General features: G+C 38.5%; 3 protein-coding genes across 4 annotated transcripts; 2 read left to right on the top strand and 1 right to left on the bottom strand.

Annotated features, from left to right (window-relative positions):
• Window positions 1-884: 884 nt before the first annotated feature.
• LOC138588768 (glycine N-acyltransferase-like) lies at window positions 885-4,200 on the top strand. Its single transcript, XM_069659019.1, has 4 exons — window positions 885-956; window positions 2,208-2,316; window positions 2,948-3,074; window positions 3,728-4,200. The coding sequence occupies exons 1-4, from the start codon at window positions 885-887 to the stop codon at window positions 4,125-4,127; spliced, it is 708 nt and encodes a 235-aa protein (XP_069515120.1). The 3' UTR covers window positions 4,128-4,200.
• mgme1 (mitochondrial genome maintenance exonuclease 1) lies at window positions 3,395-7,545 on the bottom strand. Of its 2 annotated transcripts, XM_069658794.1 has the most exons (5): window positions 6,861-7,545; window positions 6,221-6,461; window positions 6,011-6,143; window positions 5,057-5,187; window positions 3,395-4,288 (listed from the first exon to the last, which is right to left on the bottom strand). In XM_069658794.1, exons 1-5 carry the CDS (start codon window positions 7,375-7,377, stop codon window positions 4,261-4,263), a joined length of 1,050 nt encoding a protein of 349 aa, XP_069514895.1. In that variant the 5' UTR covers window positions 7,378-7,545; the 3' UTR covers window positions 3,395-4,260. The 2 variants fall into 2 exon arrangements, with proteins under 2 accessions (XP_069514895.1, XP_069514896.1); XM_069658795.1 differs by lacking the exon at window positions 3,395-4,288 and having other exon boundaries at window positions 5,053-5,187.
• Window positions 7,546-8,306: 761 nt separating this feature from the next.
• On the top strand, window positions 8,307-16,971 carry snx5 (sorting nexin 5). The gene is made up of 13 exons (XM_069659222.1): window positions 8,307-8,430; window positions 9,797-9,901; window positions 10,009-10,119; window positions 10,344-10,465; window positions 11,167-11,290; window positions 11,621-11,716; window positions 11,827-11,932; window positions 12,999-13,074; window positions 13,220-13,259; window positions 13,352-13,438; window positions 13,805-13,964; window positions 14,066-14,151; window positions 15,649-16,971. Exons 1-13 carry the CDS (start codon window positions 8,395-8,397, stop codon window positions 15,697-15,699), a joined length of 1,200 nt encoding a protein of 399 aa, XP_069515323.1. The 5' UTR covers window positions 8,307-8,394; the 3' UTR covers window positions 15,700-16,971.
• Window positions 16,972-17,499: the final 528 nt, after the last annotated feature.

Genomic DNA, 17,499 nt, shown 5'->3' on the forward strand with positions numbered 1-17,499 from the left:
GTCTATTAAAAAGCCCATACATATAATATTATGTATCCTGCTGTTAATGAATGAGTTGTTGAAATTGACAATAGATACAATATACTTCAGTAATAAAACAGAAAAACTATTGAATGTTGGAAATCAATGAATAAAAAACAGTACAAAGTTAAATAAGACTAAATAAATACCATAAAAATATATCTAAAGGCAAGGATCTACTTTATTCTGTAACACTGTTTGATATTTTGTACATTTAGTCAGTGTTGTGTGTAATTTTGTTGTGTGGTTTGTTATTTTCTTATACACTTATATCGATAGTGAGTTCATATTTTTGGTTACAATGAATGATTATGGAAATAATGACGTTATATATTTGATATGAACATATTCGGTAGGTAAGTTTAAGTAAATAATTATTGAGGTTTATATATAAGGAAGCTCGAAAATAATTGAAAAAAGACTTATGGAGAGGGGGTGGTATTAAATAAGTTTGTACTTCTTCCCACTCCTTTTCGGACGTGTATCATCAAGTGTTTGACAATCTGATGCTGCGTTATGCTTTCTGTTTGTGTAATTATTGTTTTCTGTATGACCTTCTTTTTTCATGTTCGAAATAAATTCAATCCAAGCCAATCTAAGTTCAGATAGAGTAGAAAGTGGAAATACTCAAGTAATGTGCATGCACCTTAATTTATTTACGTATAGTCTTTACCTGAATGAAATGTGTCACTTCTCACCTCGCCTGCCCTCAACCCACGTGTCCAATGCACCAATCAGAAGCCAACATCAGCCGGAACAACTTTAAGGATCCCTGCAGACCGCCAGATGATCCCAAATTGTATCCTGGACTTTTTGTACAAGTTACTTCTATTCCACACTGGAAAAATATAACAGATTTGACGATGGAGCTGACCGGAGAGCAGCTGAAAGAGGCTGAGACCCAGCTAAAGAGATATTTACCTCGTTCACAGCAGGTAAGTCCGATCAGATCTACTTTCATACAAAACGTATATTATATTAACAAGACAACTGCAAATCGATAACTAATATTAGTAATTTTATTTTCAGTCAAATAATTAATAATTGATTGTTTTATTAGTATAACAGTCGCTCTTTAAACGTGTGAGTATAGTAGCACTTCAAAAGTTTTATTAGGTTCAAAAAGTACTTTAAGATCGTTTTTTAAGCCTTACATTGAGTATTAATTAACCATACAATTAAAACAATCATGACTTTCACTGTTGACTTACAAAATCACAAGCTTAGATTGAGCAAAATTATTATTATAGCATAATTTATTAAAATTTAAATAATTAGTCACGATTTTAAACCAAATCAATATAAGACAGAGCTGATGCAGCGTCATCGCCATCATAAACTCATCTTTAAACTTAACAAAACTCCAGAAAAACCAAAGCAAAATATGCACGAACCTTGTGCCCTTATCAGCCAGGTGTTATTCAACAAAAAATGACGTATTATTTATCGTTTTGGAAGACACACGTTTTACGTTTTTCTTTCCAGCATTGCCCTTTCAAAATAAAAGTATACGTCTTTAAAATCTAATGTACAGGAAATATTCACAGCTTTATAAAAATAAAAAAAAACACCTTAAAAATACTTAAACAACAGATTATTAAGTAATTTAATACTACTGTCAAGAAAATGTAGATATTATGTAAAGCATGTACCAAGTGTGTTTAGAATGTATTTACTGACTTCTTAACTGGTCAAACTAATCTTTGGATTAAAGTTGAATTATTTGCTTGATTTTCAAGGTTTATGGTTTTTTGATGCTCAGAAACAGAGTCAGATCAGACCCTGTGAAGATTTTCGTGGACAGCTGGCCAGAGTTTAAAGTAATTGTCTGCAAACCACAAATTGAACAGGTAATTAACTGTGGGCAAAATGACAATATATATACTTAAAACAATATGAATATGTCAATCAAATGTGTTTTTCTATTAAGTCTCGTGATCGTGATGTAACAATACGAGCGGCTGAACTGCTTTCAGCAATTTTTACGTCATTTTGACAGTGCTTTACATTCTAATCCTTGCAATCCAGGATCATATAGGCCAATTATTTGTTGAATTACCAGAAAAAAATATATATCGTGATATATATTGTTAACAAGGTATGAAAAATCCTATATAGTGAGATAGGATTTTGGCCATATCGCCCAGCCCTAATGTGTATTAAAAACAGTGCATCTTTTCTTACAGGAGAGTGATCTCTTCAAAGACATTTTGTTTTTTGCAAAAAATGAAACTATTCTGGAAGAAACGTTAAGGAATCCCTCTGTTATTGATTGGAACAGATACCTTTGTCTTGGTAATAGCAACACACACTTTTGTTCTTTGCATTGTCTCTTAAACATTAACCGGACGTCAGTTCATTTACCTTTTATTCTCAACTTTTCTGATCCCATTGCTCTTACAAAGTGGCCCTATTATGAAATTCAGTCATGGCATTAATGCACAGATATTTGTGCTTCTTAAATTCAACTGTATTTTTTAAATTTAGAAATGATAAGACATAACAATGGTGATGAATTTGAACACAGACACCCTCTATTCTATTTAACAATATGTATACACCACTGCCTAAGGTATTACTATGTGTTTTTTTAATTTATCATTTCTTTATTGAGTTCGAAGTCCTCCTGTTGTTTTGGCTTCTGAGAAAGATATGGCAACATTTCATGACATATTCCTACACCACAAAAAGAGTGCAAAGATCAATACCCTTGTGTCATCACGGCATGTGAGTGATTAAAGCGCCAACCTGTGAGAGCAAAGTGCTTAAAAAAGGTAAAGAAGACAGGAGGCTGCATAACTGTTATCTTTAATCTTGCTTTAAAATAATAATATTGATAATAATGAAATAAATAAAAAGTTAGTTTCACACATTTTTCAAAAGCTTTTCAGAGAAGGAAATTACTAACATCATGATTCTGTCCAAGGATTCGATTATCGCCACAGGGACCTTTTCGAGGCGGTGGCATCAGAAAAAGACGCCCCCAGCAAACAACTGTCAGTGTGTCACATGATGACACTGGAAGATGTTTCCAACCTTCCCATTATAGACAGGTAGCTCCTCTATATGCACGTATATCTTCACAAAATCATTATCTAAGGTAATCCATGGGGCCGGACTCAGATAACAGGAGGACAGGGCATAATCTAGGGCTGATCCAGGGAATAAAAATCTGGTTTGGGCCCCTTATCTGTACCGATGTTCAGCCCAGATCATCTAGTAATGTGCAGGCTTTACAAATCTTATCCTCTAAAACAGCTCACAGAGTCATCAGAGCGATCCTGAGAATTTCAAATGCATATGATATTTAGGATTTAAAATCTGCCCTTTTAACATCTGATCAGTAGGGCTGACTTGTTTGAGTTTTCAAAATGATCTTTTGACATGTCAGAATGCTATTTTAACTAGTTAAAATGTTCATTTATGATATCTGTAAAACAATTGTGACATGTTACAAATATTTTCTCACATGTAGAAATTACATTTTGTCAAAACTGAGAAAATAACTGAACCAAAAGTTCCTCGCAGGAGCTTTAAATGTTAAAAGGGCTTGCTATTGTGAGTGCATATTTGAGATTAGAGAGAAGAATATCTGTGAAGTTTCTCCTAATGTTTGCAATGCAACCTGATATTTAAATCGATTATGATTGTATAACTCCTGCGGTCTGAGTCCGGCCTTAGTCAAACAGGCTCTTTTCTGCATCAGCTCAGGAATCTCACTCAGCTCTCTGGATGAATCACACATCGGACTGGTGAATCAGATGTGGAAGTTTGGAAACGACGATAGGAATGTCGGGATGCTCCGGGACATGATCACACACTTCCCCTCCTGCTGTGTGCTGGATGCAGAAGCAAAGCCTGTGGCCTGGATCCTGGTGTATAGTAAATGTGCAATGGGAGTACTGTACACGCTGCCAGAGCACAGAGGGAAAGGCTACGCCAAAGTCCTGATCAGCACCATGTCCAAGAGGCTCCACGCTGAGGGATACCCGGTATTTTGCTTCATAGAGGAGGAGAACACGGCCTCCTACGAGCTCTTTAGAAGCCTGGGCTTCACTGAGGATCCCTCATACAGGGCGGCATGTTTTGTGTTCAATGACATTTAAATACCTCAAAGAAGGTTTTATGTGTAATAAAGTAATAAGTGTAATATACTCTAATCCAATGATACAGGACAGGACCATGTTTCTGATTGCTTCATGGGTTAGGGTTAGCCTCTGCTTCTGCAGAACATTCATCTCATCTCTTCTCTGGAAAAGTGCCTGAACTGAAATGAAAAGAAAAGATCTTAATGTTAACAGTCTGCATATTTATTACCCATTTTTTCGAAAGTAATGGCAAAATTTGGTCATTGGATTAAATATTTATTACATTTGTCAGGAGCTAGATGTAAATTTAATTAAACGTAACAGTGGATCTATTTTTTAAATGTTTAATTTGGTCCATAAAATATAATGAGATATATAATGAGATCACAAGCAACTACAGCCCAACAGTGTTTTCTAATGAAAGTAGCTAGCACTAAAACCAAAAGTCGCTAGAAGTCATGCTAATTTGCATATTGGTGATGTCATCAACTATTAATTTGCATGCCACAGGTCAGCCTCGCCTGCCCCTGACTGCCTGCCGGGACAAGAGGAGAAACAGCAACTGTGAGTTGTTGGCAGAGGAACTGTGAACTGTGGTTACTCTGAGTGGCATACATGGGAATCTATTACAATATAGTATATTTCAGTGGTCTGAAAAAGTTGCTTTTAATAAAAAAAGTCACCGCGAGGATCTAAATGGGGCTAAATCGAGCGAGAAAGTCTCTGAGTTGGAAACACTGCAACCCAATGTACTACATGATTTATAATGTAAATGACAAATCATTTCAAGTCTTTTATAGTGGTTACAGGTTAATAACTATAAAATCAAACATTGTGAAAGCACTTGTTTCTGAATAAAATCCAAGATTTTTAAAAACAAAGTGGGAAGTGTATTTTGTGTGTGTTATTTTGTAAGGAATATAAAAAAACTTTTATAACTGCCTTACCTTTGTTCTCTGAACTTTTCAAGACGAATCAGCCAACTTTTCCAGTTCTCCAACATCAGCTCTGAGTTCAGCTGGTGAGCGTGGCCAGGTGATCCGTCCTTGTAGGCGACGACAATGAGTCCATTTTCAACCTGAGATTAGAAGAGACCAGAGGCGTGTAAAGGTGGAGAGAGAATACGCTTTTGTGAGTCATGTACAGATAAAGAATCTATCATTTCTCTTATAATTAGGGCATCTAACTACAGCTAGAGAGACCATAAAACGATCTGGAGTTTTTGATGTGGCGAAATTACAAAGACAAGGATCCCTTGTGAAGCATTCTGGGTATCTATCCAAACATTTTTAATCACTAAAAAGAATGACCGTGTCGTCTTACAAGCAAAGAGAACAACAGCTTTAGGAAGGAAAAACGTGAACAAACAAAGTATGAATCATTATAAGAGGGAACTACATACTTTAACTTCCACTTTATTGTTCTTCAAGGTTAAATTTGTCTTAAAGCCGAGTAAAAATCAACATGGGTCACGATGGCAAAACTCACTTCCATTATTAAAGAAAAGTTGGGGGCTTTTCTGGGGGAGTTTAATCAAGTTTTTGCATAAAATATAGGTAACGATCAATAAAACCAAAGACTTTGGTTGGGGTAGATCAACTGTGTAAGATTATAAAGACAATTAGTCCACCTTATTTGCAGGATTTCTGTACTATGCAAATTCTGTCATATCTGTATTTTCACCTCTAATTATGGTTTTATGGACTTGCGGCTTTATTAGTCGTTACAATGTATGTGCTGCCGGACCGATCATTCAATAAACTTTTGATACACTTTTTTGAGAAAGATGTTTCATATACTTTTTTATGTTTGTTATAATTTAGAAAAAATAAGTAAATATATTGTTAAAAATTTAAACAATCTGGGTGCCAAGGAGCGAATTGTTTATCTCATTTAATCACCTGGTATTTATAGTTGCCATCATTGTTCAGAGCTCCTGCGTAGGCTGCCACCTGTAGAGGGTTGTCATATGTGTTGCTCAGGAATGGTTTGGGCTTCTCTGAAGTCTTCCAGTCGATCACACATAGTACACCCCTGCAGACAAAAAAAAGCAATGTGATTATGTGATAGAAAGATTGGCCGACCATTGTCTTAAAATTTAAGGCATTTACCGGTAACGAGCAACACAATCCGCAACTCCCAGATAGTTCAGCGTGTCATGTTTCACGGTGCTTTCAATCGCTCTCACTGCACTGACGTCGTCCAGTATGTGAGAGATGCTCTCCACGTATCCTTCCACCTCAGGTGGGTACTCCTCGTGTGTCTCTGAAGGATCTTTATTCTTCCATGTTACACCCGAGGTCAGAATGTCCTCCAACGCTGAATGGAATAGCTTTCCTTGCCTAAATAATTCTGAATAAATACCACACAGATGTTTTGTATAGAAATTGATAAAGTCATTTATATTTGTATTGTTTATTACATTCCATTTAAGATTCTCCACAGTCGGTGTATTCATGTTTACTTTGGTTCCTGTTTTTAGTCTATTTCTGTTGACTGTTATGTACCTAAAACACCAAAACAAATCCTGTGTATGTGTGAACCTACTGTGCAATAAAACCTGATTCTAATTCACATCGGAGTTTACACATACAAAGAATTTGTCCTGGTGTTTTTGGTACATAACAATGAACATAGAAATACATTTAAAATAGAGACCCAGTAAACAGCAGCACGACCACAAAAGTTTGCAAAAGATTTCAAGACATAAGCCTAACATAAAGTTTAAACAAGTTTCACTGATACACTTACTCTGACTATATTCTTCGAAGCCATCCTCTCCAAGCTCTGCGATCATCCTCCTCTTCCATCTCTCCAGGAAGAAGATCTGCTTCGGGGAAAGCGTCTGCTTAAGAATTCGGGTCACACTTGGAACCGCGGACCTGTCCCGGTCCGAGTTTAACACAATCCGGGTTGGAGGTCCTGACTCTTGCTCCTCTGTTTCCAGGATGTCCCCGGAGTGTAAGAAGGCATGAAGGGTTTTTGGTACCCTCATCTCTGGTCTTGAGGAGGGGGTTTCAGCTTTGACAACAGGTCCGTACATGTGCTCGTCCTCCACTTGGAGGGTCTCCGGGGTTTGGGAGCTGACCCTAGATGACAGGACGGACTTAACAAGAAAAGAGTAGCGTTCACTGTCCACTGAGCTGTCAGGGCTGCGCCTCTTTGAGGATCTCAGACAATTGCATATTGAGAAATTGCTCACAGGGAGGTAGGGGTATTGAGGGACACTGGTGCCTCCAAAGGACACCACGCGTTTAAAAATGTACATTTCGGAAGCTTAAACACTGCAAGCTAAGAAAACTATAACGTAATAGCTGAATGGCTACATGTAAACACGGTGGTTTCGATGTTTTTGCCGTAAAATGAATATTTCTTGCATCATGTTGGTAAGGGTACTTGCCCCAACTTGTTCCAAGGAAACTCGGTACAAAAAACACGACAGCTTCTGAACGACGCGCCTCTTCGGATGCACAAACTTCCGGAGCCGGGTTTTCTTTTTTCAATAAACTTTATTGAAATTGTCATAAGATTTTAAGTATTATCGTGAATAACAAGCTTCAAAATTTAAACTTAATTTCTTTTTCAATAAAATAGACAAGCATCAAATAATATACACATATCAAATTATTAGGGGAAATAAAAGGAAACAACAAGCAAAACAAGAGGGTTGTCCAAGGGGTTCTCTTAATGTTTATGTGCCTGCAAACGTGTATACACATTAACATTATACACTGACATTTATAGTTTTAAAAAATCACCTAAAATAGTTAAAGTACTCAAGATAAAACTTGTATTATTATCCATTAATTCCAGTTTTCGGCGACTGTAATCATATAAACTACATTACCCATAAGGCGCATTGTAGCCTTCAAATAAGTCCGTGTGGTTATTTACTCGGTGATACTCCTTTTTGTTGCTTTCATAAATTTTTTACGCTCTCTGTACCATATGTCCTCTTTGTATATTTATCAAAGAGTTGTAACGTTAAAACTGTTGTTTAAAATAAATTTTCTTACTGCCTGTTACCTCGTTTAATCAAATCACGGATATGCATGTTGTATGATTGAGTAGATTATAAGCCAATCGCTGCATTCGTGAACTCGATATTGTCCAGTAAGAATCACTAAGGGGCGGGGCTTAATCGTTCATTATGGGGGCGAAAAAAACGTTTTGACAGCTCGGCAGACAGCTAACCATCCAGCGGAGGGAGCGCTTCCTTCCTGCATATAGTTTTGTTATTTGGGTTATTGGCCTTTTTTGACTTTCCCTCTATTTGAATCCCATCATGACATCCACCTTGGACGAAAGTGATAAGGAAAAGGTAAGTTGAAGTCAGCTCTGGTAGCATTACAGTACGTTAGCTAACATTAACGGTTGCTGACTGGTTAAGTTATTGCCGCTAACTTGTGTGTTTATCTTCCTGCAGAACGCTAGCATTTTGCTAAAGCTAGCTAATCGATAGTTTTATCGATAAAACTTTCAGGAAGTGGATAACGTTGAACGACAATGTCTACTGCATTTATAGAGAAAAGGGTTGTTTGCTAATGGTGCCTCTTTTCGCGAACGTGTTAAAACATGCACCGCTTGTTCATTGAACCATATAATATAGTTTACCTTCAAGTAACATAGAAGAGTAATGCTTGTATTGCATAAAGTCAAGGATAGAAACGGATCAATTTGCAATAAATCATATAGACGAATGCATATTGACGATCAACGGATAAATAAACAAGGTAAACCCACTTTACTGCCACAAATTCCTGTCAATGAGGCAGGAAACAGGTAGGAGTTCATATACTACAGTCATTTAAACAGCGTGACATTATAACAAGTGTTTTCCGGGCCTGGGGAGCGTATTTAGAGAGACACACGGGTCCAAAGTGGGTCAAGTCAAAGTAAAACGATATTTCCTTTTGCATTTGCTTTTTTTGCAAATATTTAAACATAAAATGAATCTCCCTATTGTTGTGAAATCTCAGATAGAAAGAGTTTTCGGCTGTTATGGAAGGTTTTTGACTTACTACAATTACACAATTATGCAGATATTAAGTTTAGTCTGTTGGGTTAATTCATAACTCCCTCAGAAAGCATGGACAGTGCAGGTAAAGTGAGTAAAGAAATAAACAGATTTATTGCTTTGTCATTTGGAACTCTGACCTCCCTCCCTCACAAAGACACTGGATGAATTAATTAACATCATACTGCACTCTAGAGAAGATCCCCTGCAACGTAAGGAAGATAAATTGCAGACACCAACCAATATTATCACTTTCATCTGGACCTAAATTGCAGTGTTTTGTGTATCTCCAGACAATGAGGATTTGTTCTGATGCCTTACTGGTTAAGATTATTCACGTACTATTATATATTATGTCAGTCTTTGATTCTGTTTTCACTGAATTACTATAATTGGTATTATTGAACCAGTATTCAAAATGCATCCATTATGAGCTTTGCTGGATAATTGCTACATGCTGTCTCAGTTCTGTTCCATGTAAGTCCTCATTAGCAAACAGACACGTCAGAGAGGCAACGCTGAAGATAAACTGCCAAATCAAACTGATATAAAGTCCTACTGTCCTGCTAAAGACCTGCTGAATATTTCTTTATAGTAGCATTAAAAATGCATTTTACGCAGCATTTTTGTCTGCAGACATGAGAGCTATGTACATTTTTTCCCTCAATAGATGCGCTCTGTGTCTGTGGATCTAAACCACGATGCCTCTCTTCTCATTGACATTCCTGATGCACTCTGTGAAAGGGACAAAGTCAAGTTTACTGTCCACACTAAGGTAACACAAAATTACCTGTAACTTTTAAAAATATTCATTAAGGGCATTTGCTGATATGTTGAGAGTTTTCTTTTTAAAAATACTAAAAAAATGAAGTCTCTTTTCAGACCACACTTAGCTCTTTCCAGAAGCCTGAGTTCTCTGTTCCCAGGCAGCATGAAGACTTCATTTGGCTACACGACACTCTGGTCGAGACAGAAGACTATGCAGGACTAATTGTAAGTTCTTGACGACATGACTCACATAAACACAGAGGTTGTAATGTCACTATTTGTCTTTTGGGCACGTGTACTAAATAAAAAAAGAGAACAAATAAAAGGAATAAAGAAAAAAACCCAGATTTTGTTATCCTTTTTAAGTTTCATAGTATATTAGACTTTAGGACCATTTACCTAAGTCTTGAATCTTAGGAGTAATTTTGTTTCTGCTTTTTCATTCATAGATTCCTCCAGCGCCCCCTAAACCTGACTTTGAGAGCCCAAGAGAGAAGATGCACAAACTGGGTGAAGGTGAAGCTACTATGACAAAGGAGGAATACACGAAAATGAAGCAGGAGCTGGAGGCGTGAGTGTTCACTCAAAAAATACGTAACTGAAAATCCAACATATTTTTTATTGTTCCTTTAGGCGGAGGTGCCAAGTAGAAATACTTTGTTACTGTACTAAAGTATTTATCTTTAGCCCTACATCTAAACATAAGTATCTGTTCTACTACTCCTTATATCTACAAAACAAGCTTGTTACTTTAGCTTTAAAAAAGGGGAATTATGGATTACTTTTATTTTGCATCATTGCTCCTCTATCCTAAAATCAAGCCTGATTCAACCTAAAAGGATTGGACCATAACGCCTGGAAATGTCAATTCCTCTGCTTATCCATCAGTGCATATCACACAGTATATTGTTCTTTAATTTAATCTGAAGTTAGAATGATCTAGGTTAAATAGTCTCCAAACTATGACACGAGGTTCAGTTAGGTTTGCGCAGAAACAGCCAGTAGAAATGTCCTTCAGAGGGACACTTTACTTTTATATTGTGGGGACATTTCGGAGCCTGGACTTTAAACTTTTACTGCAGTATAGAAGTTAAATCGGTACTTCTTCCGAGTCTCCAGTGTACTTCTTCTTGAGTAAATTATGTGTGTACTTTTGCCACCTCTCCCCTAAGGCAGTGTCATGTCATATCTTTTAAAGCCACTTTTTTTATTAAAAAACATCTTACTGTATCTTTTATCTGTATCATGTATTGTTGTTTGTTTTCTTTTCAGCGAGTACCTGGCTGTGTTCAAGAAAACTGTCCAAGTGCACGAAGTCTTCCTGCAGAGATTGTCCTCTCACCCCATTTTAAGCAAAGACAGAAACTTCCAGATTTTCTTAGAGTATGACCAGGATGTGAGTTCCCCATAATGCTGACTTCCTTTCCTGAGTTGTCAGTTGGAAAGAGAGGAAGTGGAGTTTACTGGAGCCTTGTGACACATGGCTTCCACCCTGCTGTGATCAGCAGTTCTGCTTATCTTTGTAGTCTTTGTCAGTCTTAGCTGAGAGTATGGCACTTTATTTACTTCTGTACTAGCCTGAAACAAGTGAATAAGCTACATGCATTTGTTGAGCATGCTATGACACACAATTATACAAAATTATAAAGCATAAATCATAAAGCATATAAGAATCAAATTCCTCTCATAAATTTAATACACCTCTTTCTACATTTTCTCATTTCAGCTCACTGTGCGAAGAAAGAACGCCAAGGAAATGTTCGGAGGATTCTTTAAAAACATGGTGAAGACGGCTGATGAGGTCTTTATCTCAGGAATAAAGGTGGGGCTTCTGTACGAGGCATGGCAGCATTTACAGTTATTTGTACCATTCCAATACAGTTGTATTTGTACTTTCACTTTTACCTTTGTGTGTGTTTGTTTCTCATGCAGGAAGTCGATGACTTTTTTGAGCAGGAGAAGACGTTCCTGCTTGACTACTACAGCAAGATTAAAGATTCCACCGCCAAAGCAGAGAAAATGACCCGCTCACACAAAAGTATTACAGGGTTTTTTTTAACCATTTTAAATAGCATTTTGGGTGGTAGTAGTAGAAGTAGTAGTGGTAGCTTATTTTAGTGTGTATTAATAATTCCTGGCTATGAGAAATTGCACATATAAGTTATATGGAGGGATTAAATTCAAGTCCATCCATCCATTATCTATACCGCTTATCCTGTTCAGGGTGTCAGGAGCCAATCCCATCTGTCATTGGGCGAGAGGTGGGGTTTCACCTGGACTGACCCCCAGTCAATAATAGGGCTGACGCTTATAACCCTTTCCCACCAAAATTAGCGCGTTGACGAGAGTTTTTCAGACCCGGGAACACCCGCTCATAAATGCTGATTGTCTCTTTTCCCATTGCCAGTGGAGTATACTCCTTTCCGTCTCTTTTCCGTCTGACGTCACAAACGTGCCAGAAACCTGTCGCCTTATTTTTTCTTCCCCTCGGACCAGAAGAAGCTCTCTTACCTCGCTGTCTTGTTGCTGCATATTGCACGAGGCGATAATTACCCGGGTCTACTGCAGAGTCGTTTGACCCGCGTCTGAATGCCGATTTTAACCTTTCCCACTAAGCGGGTTTTTTGACCAGTGGGAAAGGGGCTATAAAGACAGACAACCTTTCATGCTCACTTACACATACGGGCAGTTTTATAGTCACCAGTGAACCTAACGAGCATGTCTTTGGACTGCGGGAGGAAGCCGGAGTACGAGGAGGGAACCCACACATGCACGAGGAGAAAATGCCAACTCCACACAGAAAGGCCCCCTACTTCCGAACCAGGACTCGAACGAGGAATTAAGTTCAAATGAAAACCAAAAATACTGACTGAAAAGGTTTTGCCTCAAGCTTTAGCTTATTATACCTCCCATTTAACATTGCATGCATTTATATGCAACCCTTTTACTACTACGTTTAAGTAATACAAGAACACAACAAAAAACATTTCATGAACAATAATGATCATAGCTCTGTTTCACCTTTAACATTTTATTTAATGCACATTTTATTACTTTAAATTTTGACTTTGTCCAGTTTTGATTGCTTATCTCTGTTGTTACAGATATTGCGGATGATTACATTCACGTCTCTGCCACTCTGAACAGTCTCGCTGCTGATGATAGCACAGCAAATAAGAAGTGAGTGCTCAATGTTGAAGATTATAAACTAATGTTCTCTTTAAGTCTTATCTAATGGACTGATCATACATGCTAACTGTCTTATTTCCCATTTTTATCAATGACATAACAGGGTTTTAACGTTCTGGCTTTCTGTTTTTCTCAGGCACCTGGAGAAGTTGTCCGACCTGTTTGAGAAGCTCAGAGTAAGAAGGACTTAGATCGACCTTTTGTAAATATTTGTCCACGTTAAACACACTTTGTGGTAGCTATCATGTCTTTATCTGTGTCCCTGCAGAAAGTGGAGGGAAGAGTAGCATCTGACCAGGAGCTGAAACTCACAGAGCTGCTAAGATATTACATGAGAGACATCCAGGCCGCCAAGGTGAGATGCTTAGTTTAAGACTTAGTTTAATCCTTATTGTCCTCAGCAAGCTGCTTTAATTAAAGGGTAAAGATGAGAAAATGATCTGCCACTTATCTCACTCAGAGCTGCAATTGAGTCATTCTGAGATATTTGTCTTTGTTGTATTGAGCATGAGGATTAATTGAGTATCTCTTTAAAATGTATACAACCCTCTAGAGCGCTACAATTGAAGAATATTACTGCAGTTTATAGAGAACTCTTACTTGGATGTAAACAAACAGCTTTATTTGAAAGACGGAAGGAAATTGACACTTGGAAGTTATTTTCCTTTTAAAAAAACCCAACTTTTTGTTAAACTCATGTTAACCCTCTGAAACCCTCCAGGACCTTCTGTACAGGCGAGCCCGAGCGTTAGCCGACTATGAGAACTCTAACAAGGCTTTGGATAAGGCTCGACTGAAGAGCAAGGACATCCCTCAGGCAGAGGAGCACCAGCAGCAGTGCCTGCAGAAATTTGACAAGCTCTCAGAGTCCGGGAAGAAAGGTTTGTTCATTCATGCGTAAGATGCTGCTTCAGCTTCCGTACTTGTTTCTTTGTGTGTGAAATGAAACGCCTATTTTTAAACTGGACGTGTATCCTCACAGAACTGACCAGTTTTAAGGGCAGGCGTGTCGTGGCCTTCAGGAAGAACCTCATAGAGATGGCTGAGCTCGAGATTAAACATGCCAAGGTGAGTAGAACAATGCAAGGCAGCTCCTTCTCCTTATCCTCCTCCTTCTTCTTCTTCTCCTCCCTCTCCTTAGTTCCCTTCTATTCTTCTCTTGTCCTCTTTGTTCTTCTTCTCCCTTTTCTCCTTCTCCTCCTTCTCCTTCTCCTCCTCCTCCTTCTTCTCCTCCTGCTCCTCCTTCTTCTTCTTCTTCTTCTTCTCCTCCTCTTGCTCCTCCTTCTTCTTCTTCTTCTCCTCCTCCTCTTGCTCCTCCTCCTTCTTCTTCTTCTCCTCTTGCTCCTTCTCTTTCCTATTTTCCTCCTGCTCCTCCTTCTTCTCCTCCTGCTCCTCCTGCTCATCCTCCTCCTTCTCATTCTTCTGCTCCTCCTTCTTCTTCTTCTTCTTCTTCTCCTCCTGCTCCTCCTGCTCTTCCTCCTTCTTATTCTCCTCCTCCTCCTTCTTCTTCTTCTTCTGCTCCTCCTTCTTCTTCTCCTCCTTCTTCTTCTTCTGCTCCTCCTTCTTCTTCTGCTCCTGCTCCTTCTTCTCCTCCTGCTCCTTCTTCTCCTCCTGCTCCTCCTGCTCCTCCTACTCATCCTCCTCTTTCCTCTTCTTTCTCCTCCTCCTCCTCCTTCTTCTTCCTCTCTTACCTAATATTATAAAGTGATTATAAATTGACAGTGCAAACACATTTGATTAAAATAAGGTTAATGAAAGTACCTTTGATGTTTCAGTACATTAAGAATAAGTTATAATAAGATATAAAATTTCATGTCAAAGGTCAAACAAACTGCTGCCAGTGTGTTAGTGGAAGGATGTTTTGGAAATGAAGTGGAACACTCTTCCTGTTTCTGCTTAGTGCAGTTAATCATTTACACTTCCTCACATTTGTACGCATCAAATAACCCGAAAGTACTCCTAGAAAGAAATCATTTTCAAAATCAGCCAGGGAGCTTATTTGGTTTAGTCATAACCAGAGTAATTATTTGTTCTAGTTTCATAAGTAAGATATGTTTGTTTACACGAGCAAACGACAGAGACTGGCTCTCAATTCAGCAGCTGCATCATTTGAAGGATGTATTTCAAGGCCAATTGCGTCACAGCGGTGCCTTGAAGGCTGTCCCTTCTGACGCAGCAAATGTGTCCCCCTTTTGCCGGGCCACGAAGGATCCATCAGGATCCTCCCGATGTATCCCGAGACTCATTATGTGCCAATTCAAACGAGCTGGCGGACTCTCAAACAGCCGAGGAACGCAAGCGTAAGGGCGGAACAGCTGGTGACGCAAACAGGAAATCCTTCGTCGACCAGACCGTCTCAATTCAGTTCGGCCTTAGTGATCTGCACAGGCTTCGAATGACTCATCCTTAATAGACCACATCCTTTGAAGTATGCAACCCTAGAGTTGAGACACAGCTAGGATGATCCAAATCCTGACAAAAACTGCGATATAAATGTGCATTTAAATGTTTTATTTGGTGACATTGATGCAGTCGGATGAATTCTGTTTTCTCTCGTGTCCACAGAACAACGTGACTCTATTGCAGGGATGCATTGATCTCCTCAAGAACAACTGACATGTCACGCAGTATTCCTGTCCTACCATCACCAAGTGACCAGTCATAGCAAATGGAAACCTGGCGTCCCAGAGGCCCTGCAGGGACGCGAATCCAAGCCCTCTCTCTGCTCCCACCTCACGGGTCTGATGCCACTTAAAAACCCTGCACAAGTCCAAGTGTCTTGTAAGCAGAATGTCTTCATGTTTACAGAGTCCCTGTCCTCTGGTCCGTGGTCCATCCTTTTCCATTGTTTATGGAGGTCAACATGTAAATGCCTTTAAAGAAGGAGGCTGCCAACATTAAGGACTTCCATTCCTTTGCAGCAGCGATAGAGGGGATTTTCTTTATCCTCCTTATTTCTTCTATTTTATACACATAAGATAAATTTTGCCTTTTTGTCCCTATTTCTGCCTCCATAAATACTGACTTCTCTCATGTACACCTTTAAAAACCCTTTTAAAGGCTTTGAGAATTTTCTTTTGCTTAGCTATAACTAAGTTTTATGACTCATGTTTAATCTGTTGCGGCTTTTTGTGTTTGCTAATGGAACAGTTTACTGAAGCAGATCTAGTGCCTGTAAAATCCTCTGCATTCCCGGGCTCTGAAATTACAACCAAACCAACCCTCAAGTAAGGATACTCATGCAGATCATCCTAAAGTGTTTAAAAATAGCTGCACTTCACCTCAGGAATGGACAGTTGGGTCACCCTCAGATCCCACAGTTATCAAAGATGCACATTAGTTTTGCAAGTTTGGATGATCTATCAAAGATATCAGCGGGAGATATCTGAGGAGGAAAAGTGAGAAAAAGGCTATTTTGCATTTTCAAAGGGAACTCAACGTTAGAAATAGAAGTTTTATTTGCACGAAACCCTCATAACACCCCTGCACTACATGTATAAGGCCCTCAGCTTCTTCACCTGCCCTTTCACGCTTTCGTTTTCAGTTTGTAATTATCTTTATTTTCTTCTAAATTTACCCCTTAATTACCGACGGGGTCTCAGATGTATCAGACCTGCTATATTTACCAGATTTTTTTATTTTAAACAGTTATATAAAAAAAAGATGCACTAAGAAAATGAAAAACTTTACAATCAAGACCTGGCTCGGCGAATGGGTTAAAATGCATCATAGTTTTTTAAGAAATTGAATGTATTTCTAATGGATTCCAACTGTGTGAATTCCTTCACGTGATGCTTTTCATACAGAACATTAGCATTTTATAAATTTGTAATAATGACATTGAATAAATCCTACTTTCCCAAGTTTGATTATGGTGTTTCATTTGTAGTGTTTCATCTGTGACAGTTATACTGTCTGAAACTGTATCTTTAAGAGCCACCATTCTTTTGTTATGGCTGTATGTTTCCCCGCTCTGTTGGTGCCTTTTCCTCTTCTGTTGTCTCAACTCTGCAGGTGAATCTGATTATTTGTTATTTAAAGCTCCGATGAGGAACTTTCAGCTTGTGTTGATTTTGGCGACACCTGTGGACAAAGTAGTCCCTGTTGTCTCTTTGCTGATCTTGTCCTGTACATGTGTTGGAGGTGTTTTTTACCAAAAATTCTCATCCTGGTTTCTTTTAACATTCATACATCAATTGCTGTGGATCTTTGCCGTGGAAAAATATAGAATAAAGGTTGATTTGGCAGCGCATAGTCAGGCCTCTAGACGTCTATCTGAAGTCTGACTCTGTCTTAGATATAAGAAATAGTCAAAGAGAGGCTCCTGCAGTGGGGACTGCTGAAGTTCGGCCTCAGCAGGGATTTTTTGTTGGACTTCAGTGTATGATTTGGTTGTTAATGTGTCCTTTAACACAT

Source organism: Semicossyphus pulcher, unplaced genomic scaffold (assembly GCF_022749685.1).
Source record: "Semicossyphus pulcher isolate SPU_LCO1_2020_fin unplaced genomic scaffold, fSemPul1.0.p SCAF_12, whole genome shotgun sequence".
Lineage (NCBI taxonomy): Eukaryota > Metazoa > Chordata > Actinopteri > Labriformes > Labridae > Semicossyphus > Semicossyphus pulcher.

Excerpts from the sequence above, each read along its gene's own strand:
- LOC138588768 (XM_069659019.1), top strand. The coding sequence starts at position 885 with ATGGAGCTGACCGGAGAGCAGCTGAAAGAGGCTGAGACCCAGCTAAAG. Across the intron at positions 957-2,207 it reads ATTTACCTCGTTCACAGCAG|GAGAGTGATCTCTTCAAAGA; the intron begins GTAAGTCCGATC and ends CTTTTCTTACAG. Across the intron at positions 3,075-3,727 it reads AACCTTCCCATTATAGACAG|CTCAGGAATCTCACTCAGCT; the intron begins GTAGCTCCTCTA and ends TTTCTGCATCAG.
- mgme1 (XM_069658794.1), bottom strand. The coding sequence starts at position 7,377 with ATGTACATTTTTAAACGCGTGGTGTCCTTTGGAGGCACCAGTGTCCCT. Across the intron at positions 6,144-6,220 it reads GATTGTGTTGCTCGTTACCG|GGGTGTACTATGTGTGATCG; the intron begins GTAAATGCCTTA and ends TTTTGTCTGCAG. Across the intron at positions 5,188-6,010 it reads ATGGCAACTATAAATACCAG|GTTGAAAATGGACTCATTGT; the intron begins GTGATTAAATGA and ends TTCTAATCTCAG.
- snx5 (XM_069659222.1), top strand. The coding sequence starts at position 8,395 with ATGACATCCACCTTGGACGAAAGTGATAAGGAAAAG. Across the intron at positions 8,431-9,796 it reads ACGAAAGTGATAAGGAAAAG|ATGCGCTCTGTGTCTGTGGA; the intron begins GTAAGTTGAAGT and ends TTCCCTCAATAG. Across the intron at positions 9,902-10,008 it reads AGTTTACTGTCCACACTAAG|ACCACACTTAGCTCTTTCCA; the intron begins GTAACACAAAAT and ends GTCTCTTTTCAG.